Source organism: Euprymna scolopes, chromosome 2 (genome assembly GCF_053919585.1).
Source record: "Euprymna scolopes isolate OS-2025 chromosome 2, ASM5391958v1, whole genome shotgun sequence".
Lineage (NCBI taxonomy): Eukaryota > Metazoa > Mollusca > Cephalopoda > Sepiida > Sepiolidae > Euprymna > Euprymna scolopes.
This window is the reverse complement of record NC_136483.1, coordinates 193,649,742-193,655,785: the sequence shown is the minus strand read 5'-3', so window position 1 is coordinate 193,655,785 and position 6,044 is coordinate 193,649,742. Positions and strand designations below refer to the sequence as shown.

At 35.5% G+C, this 6,044-nt stretch overlaps 1 protein-coding gene across 2 annotated transcripts in view; it reads right to left on the bottom strand.

Moving 5' to 3' along the window:
• LOC145300888 (piwi-like protein 1) overlaps positions 1-6,044 on the bottom strand; it is a 105,001-nt gene that overhangs the window by 34,653 nt on the left and 64,304 nt on the right. For both annotated transcript variants that reach the window (XM_080144527.1, XM_080144526.1), the window contains exons 3-7: positions 3,112-3,517; positions 2,783-2,997; positions 800-924; positions 579-674; positions 268-465 (exon numbers count right to left, since the gene is read on the bottom strand). In XM_080144527.1, coding sequence (XP_080000653.1) covers positions 268-465; positions 579-674; positions 800-924; positions 2,783-2,997; positions 3,112-3,517 — 1,040 coding nt within the window. The remainder of the gene's footprint in view (positions 1-267; positions 466-578; positions 675-799; positions 925-2,782; positions 2,998-3,111; positions 3,518-6,044) is intronic.

Here is a 6,044-nt window from a genome sequence, read left to right as displayed (position 1 = left end):
ATAAAAATAAAATAAACACGTGACTGGTTTGACCCAGAATTTCCACCCATGAAACATGTAATGTCCATAAATCTCATCTTAATTTTTACATTATTCAACTTGTTTATTTACATTTGCTTTTCCTCCCAGCATCTCGTGGCGACAATTTTCCAATCATATATGGATGTTCACATTTCATGGCAGTTAATCAAGAAGAATCAGAAAATCAAGCAAATCATCACACATGCGGTAAAAAAAAAAAAAAAAAAAAAAAAAATCACGACTTACCTCGTGAGTACAACTCTTCCGAGAAGTCGACGCAAAATGGCTTCTTTCCAGCCTGGAGAATTTATTTTCATTTTACAGGACATCATTATGTCCGCCACAGTATCCAATCGCATTACTTTATGCGAAATATCCACGCACAACATAGCACCTCGTTCATAATTAAGGATGCTGCTTTGAATACCATCTAAAATGGACAGACTAGAAAAAAAAAACAAAGAAAAAAGAAAGAAATTAATAATAATAAAAAAAGAGGGGGGGGGGTTAAATTAAAGAAGGGAAAGAAAAGGAGGTAATTAAAAAAGCCATCTTACCGGTGGACTTTTGCCAATTTGCTATCTTGATCAAATTGTTTCGGAACAGAATAATAATTCCTACCGATTTGTACTAAATTCAACGAGACCAGAATTCTAAAAAAAAAAAAAAAGAAAGAAAAATAAAGTCAGGAAAGAAATAAGCATGATCTCTTTCAATGAGAATTTTGGGAGAAAAGTTTTGTTCAAACAGAAATCAATGGAATTGGTTTATGGCTTACTTTTTGTAGAGAATGTTGAGCAGTTGAATGATGATTGGTGACGTCCGCATCACTTTGCATCGCCAGGTGATTGTGATGTTGTAAACAGTGTCGGTCATATCACTACGTGACACAAGTTCCAGGGTCTATAAAACAAAGAAGCCATCTTTAATTGAGGAATGTCAGGGGGGAGAGAGAGACAGGAAGAGTTGTCATGAGCACACTATATAAAGGACGCTCTTCTAGAATTCGTTATTAAGCTGAGGGTGATAACTATATATTTTACGAAAAGATTCATTTTTTACATCTGAGAATTTAGGACGCTAAAAGCAACGCAACTTTGAGAAATAAGAAAATACTACTTAATTTCTTTAAAACAAAGAATGAAAACATCAAAAAGGGAATTTTTATTAAAGAAAACTGTGACAATCACTTTATTATCAAAATATAAATAAAATAATTTTAAAAAGTTAGCTGTGATAGCGATAATGAAATTATGAAAATTTCAGCGTTTAGTTTAAGACATTAAAAAAATGAAAAATTAAATTGTTATTATGGAATTAAGTTTTCATAAAAAATTTCACTGAATTTAATTAAGTATCTTTTTTTTCTTTTACAGAGAAAAATCAAATTTTAATGAGATCGATTGTATCCCACCATCTGGACTATTTCATGGACGAGGAATGAGGAAGGGGGGGGGGGTCACCAAGGGAGATAACTCCATTTAAAAACATGGTCAGAGAAAATACCTAGATAAATATTTTAGGTTTTTTTTCACTTATTTTACAGAGTTTCTGTCCTTTTTAAATCCCTTTTTCATTCAAAGGCAAGCAAGATGGCCGAGATATGATCAATCTCATTTGATTTTTTATTTAAAAAAAAAAAAAAAAAATACTTTATCAAATTGAGTGGAATTTTTTTTTTAATGAGACCTTAATTCCAAAACAGGTACATAACATTTTTTTATGTCGTGCTTAAACTAAAGTAGTACCTAAATTTCAAAGCAAACAGCATCAGATAAAATTCGTAGACAAGTAGATGTCATGTCTTTCACATACTGCATATTCTTTTTAAAATAAAAAATTTTTTGATCTGGAAAAAACAAAATCATTTAGTATTTTTTGACTGCTTGTCAAGTGAGATCCATGTTTGTCAAACATAGTCCTCACTTTTCTGCCAAACATGATTTCTAGTGATGACCCAGTTGATGGTATATTTGGGTTGGACATTATTCGATAGACTTGTAGAAACTGCTGTAATGCTGTAGGTGGGCGTTACTAAAACTTTCTTTAATGTTCGCTTGAGCTTGTCTATAAATCTCTCCGCCTGCCATTACTTATATGATGGTATTGCAGTGTTATGCGTTTGATTTGGAAGTTGTTGCAAAATACTTGAATTCTCAACATGAATTGCATGCAATTGTCACTACAAATCTAGCAAATAGTTCATGTAAGAATGCATTTGTTCAGAACGGAAGTGAACATTAAAAAGTCCTCATCTTGTTTTGATATAAGTTAAAACACCATCTTTTGTGGAATAATGTATTTGTACTAAACAACTTGGATGAAAGTTTAATCACTCCCAAGAATTCTAATTCGCTTGTTTTCTTTGATAAACTTGCTGTGTTCAATGTCCCCCAATTTCCTTAAAACCAAGCAGACCTTTTTTAGTGTTTGTTCAGTCCTCATAGTTCATCTAAAATAGATCTTAGTATTTTCTTTAAAAAGCCTCAAAAGGTTTTGTCTTCTTCTGGCACATCCGTGAATGTCTGAATCAAATTCAAAATTTTACCGTGAAAAAAAGAGGCATTTAACATTACGTTTAATACCAAGCAACACCAGGTACATCTAGTAATTTATAAAACAAATACTGACCAAACACTTTGCGGTCTAATGTAAAAGTAAAAAAACAAAACTAATTTGAATGAATACATAAAAATATCGAAGATGCTTAGAAAGTGAAAAACAAAAGTATATATGAAGATATTGAGAAATATAAACTTACATCTGGCAATTTTTTTGGCAAAAACAACATCATGCCATCAAACAAAAAGATTGGTCCAAAGTATTTATTGGCGTGCTGTTCAAGGAGAGCTTTCCTCACTCTTTTCCCTTCTACTTCTGGGGCAAAGTTCACATGGTAATGATGTAGACTATAGGCAGGCATTGTCAGGATATCAAAATAATTGCAATAAAGATTAAGAGTCCTTCCAGAAGTACCTAGAATAATTAATAAAGATTATACAATTGAATGCAAAAAGCAAAAGAAAAAAGGACGAGATTGAAAACTAAAGGAGGGACGAGATTGAAAACTATAGACACTCATTTTCTTACCTGGTTTATCAGAAACAGCAATATTTTCTGGTCTTGAGTGGACATTTTCATCTCTCATTCGCCTGAATGAAAGTTTTGAAAATTCTGAAGAAAGTTTATCAACACCGGGTTGAGCTTGAGTCGCTCCACCCCTAAAAGCGGCACGGCCCATACCTGGTGGCACCGAAGAAGCACTACTATCACCACCAGCTTTGGGAGCCATCACTTCAGGATGCTTAGATTGCTCTGCTGGAGCAGCATGGCGCTGTTGCACTTGCAATGGGGCTGGCATTTGATACTGTTGTGACTGTGGCGGTGGCTGCCTTGGTGTATTCCAAGCTGACGCTCTGGGTGGACCCTGACCCTGGTTTGGACGAGGTTCAGAAGATCTTGGACCTGGTTGTCTTGGTTCATATCCTCCACGACTCTTTTAGAAAAAAAAAATTGCTTTGGTTAATTGTTTTTTTTATTTACATATGGAGAGAGGGAAAATTGTACAAGAAGTAACTGACATTAAAAACTATTTTTGAATTAGTATGTGATACTGTCGACGTTGATCCCTCACCCCAAAAGAAAAAAAAATAAAGAAATATAATAAAATAAATAAGAAATAGAGTTTATTAGTAGACAATGGATTAGAATTAGTTCCTTAACATAGACAAAGGAGAGCTAAGGTGGGGGTTTTAATCGAGTTGTTGCAAGGACTAACAAAAAAGGATTGTCGCTGATGCATGTGTAGCAGTGGCATCTCACATATGCAAAGGACCAAACCGATTTGCAAGGTGATGTCACAGCAGAGGAAGAAAAAAGAAAAAAAAATACCACATGGCAAGCGAGTTGGAAACCTGTTAGTACAAGAGAAACTTTTAAAAAGATGTAATCCAAACTCCGAAGAAAAAACTGGTCAAAAGACCACGTCATGGGTTGAGCTGCAGACGCAGCAGTGGAAAGAAAAATATTTTAAAATATCTCGCATGGCAAACAGGGCTTGTAGAGCATCCACCATTAAAATATTTGTAGAACAGAAGGATGCAACATTTTGTCAATGGGACAGAGGTTGAAGCTTAGATAACAGTTCAGGACCTATCAGGTTGACAACTCTTTTGAACCCTGTTCAGGAGTGAGGCTAGTAGCAGATGCACCAACCCAAATGTGACACCAATACTCCATACATGGGAGTAATGGTGGCCTTGTAAAGCTACAAGATACATACAGGCGTAAGTAACTTTCTAGCACGGTAGGGAGAGCCCACCTTTTTCGCAGCAGCCCTGGCAATGCTCTCAATGTATCTGTCCCAACTCATATTCCCCGTAAATGTTAAGCCAAGGATTTTGAAAGAAGTACTTTCAAGTAATGTATCTTTAGCTATTAGTGGTTAAGAAGGTTTATTAAAGGAAACAAGCTTAATCTTGGGTACACTTGCATTTATATCATATTGTTTAGATGTACGGCCATCGAGGACAACCTGGATTCTTCTCTTACCTAAGGATTTAATTAGGTTACATATTCATCCAGTGGTACCGTATAATCTGATTTTCCTGAGAATACCATCGCGCCATACCGTCAAAAGCCTTAGATATATTTAGGGCTACTGCTCTACCCGCCGATGCTTTGTCCAGTGTATGGTATATATGTTGAGATTACAGTTGGGATATTTGCTGTAGAACAGGCTTGCCTTAATTCATATTGATGGTCAGTTGGTGTTTGCGAGGTACTTTGGAGAGAGAGCTATGGTTTTATGATATTGAGAAGCGGTTTGTAATGTTCTATAAGTGGACGTTTGACAATGGTTAGGAGTTGCCAGTTGGACACTTGGAGTTCGGACACAGTTGAAGACAGCTTGTGGCAGATGGGAAAATAAATTGATCACCCGACTGACACAGCTTTAAAAATGCAGATATGGACTTAAAATGCATAGAAGGTAATGGTATCACACATGCAATCAGATTGCAACAAATATGCACAGAAAGCATTACACTTGTAAACCTATGTGCACCTTGCTGATAGCAAAAGACACGGCCAGAACCAACAGAATAAGAGATGAGAAATCTATCGCTCACAAAGTTAGGGTGGCGACCATGTGGCGTAGCGGTAAAACTAATCTTTCCTCAGTTGCTTTTAATACAAGAACATACTTGTGGGAGTTGAAACTCCCAGGCTCACTAGATTGTTGCCCTTTACCGAAGAGCGATCTAGCTACGTCACTTCCTGTTTCTCATATTTCTCTTTCATGCTGGACCCTCAAACAGTCAACATGTAATCAAGAACCGCTCGGGTGACCACCAACCAGATTATCTGATGAACCTGCCAGCCTCTCATCAATCGCAAGTAATAACGTTACTCATCTCTCAATAAACTCTTATTCTTTCTATCTCTTTCTTAATATTTCTCATGTAAATTTATGTAAATAACTTGCATTCCTTCGCCGATATATACAGGTACGTTTTGTCATCATTATGCAACCTTTTGCTTCTCAATCCTACCATCCAATACATTCACCATACACATGGGGACGGGATCATCTATCACACAAGCAGACCATCCTGTCCCCCTCCTCAACATACTTCTGCTTTAGTTATGGCAAATATCATTTCATATCGAGACTTTCATTTTGCTTAACATTTAGGATATTTATGACCTTACAAGTTTGATGACCGTTGCTTATTAAAAACTCAGTTGCATTTAAAAAGGCATTTTTGCATCAGTGTTAGGTGTGTCTAATCAGCCAATTGACAAAGCCAACTTGTGGAGAAAAAAAACAAACAAAGAAAACTATCAATTACAAATTTGATTTCTAATGATTTTAGCAGGTGAAAAAAAAAAAAAGATACAAATCTAGAACAAAAGGCAACCAGACATTTGGTTCAAGTAATAATTGCAAGATTAAATGATAATTTTTAAAAATTGGACTTTTAAAATTATATTTGGGGAAAAAATACAAGGGTAATGCCAGA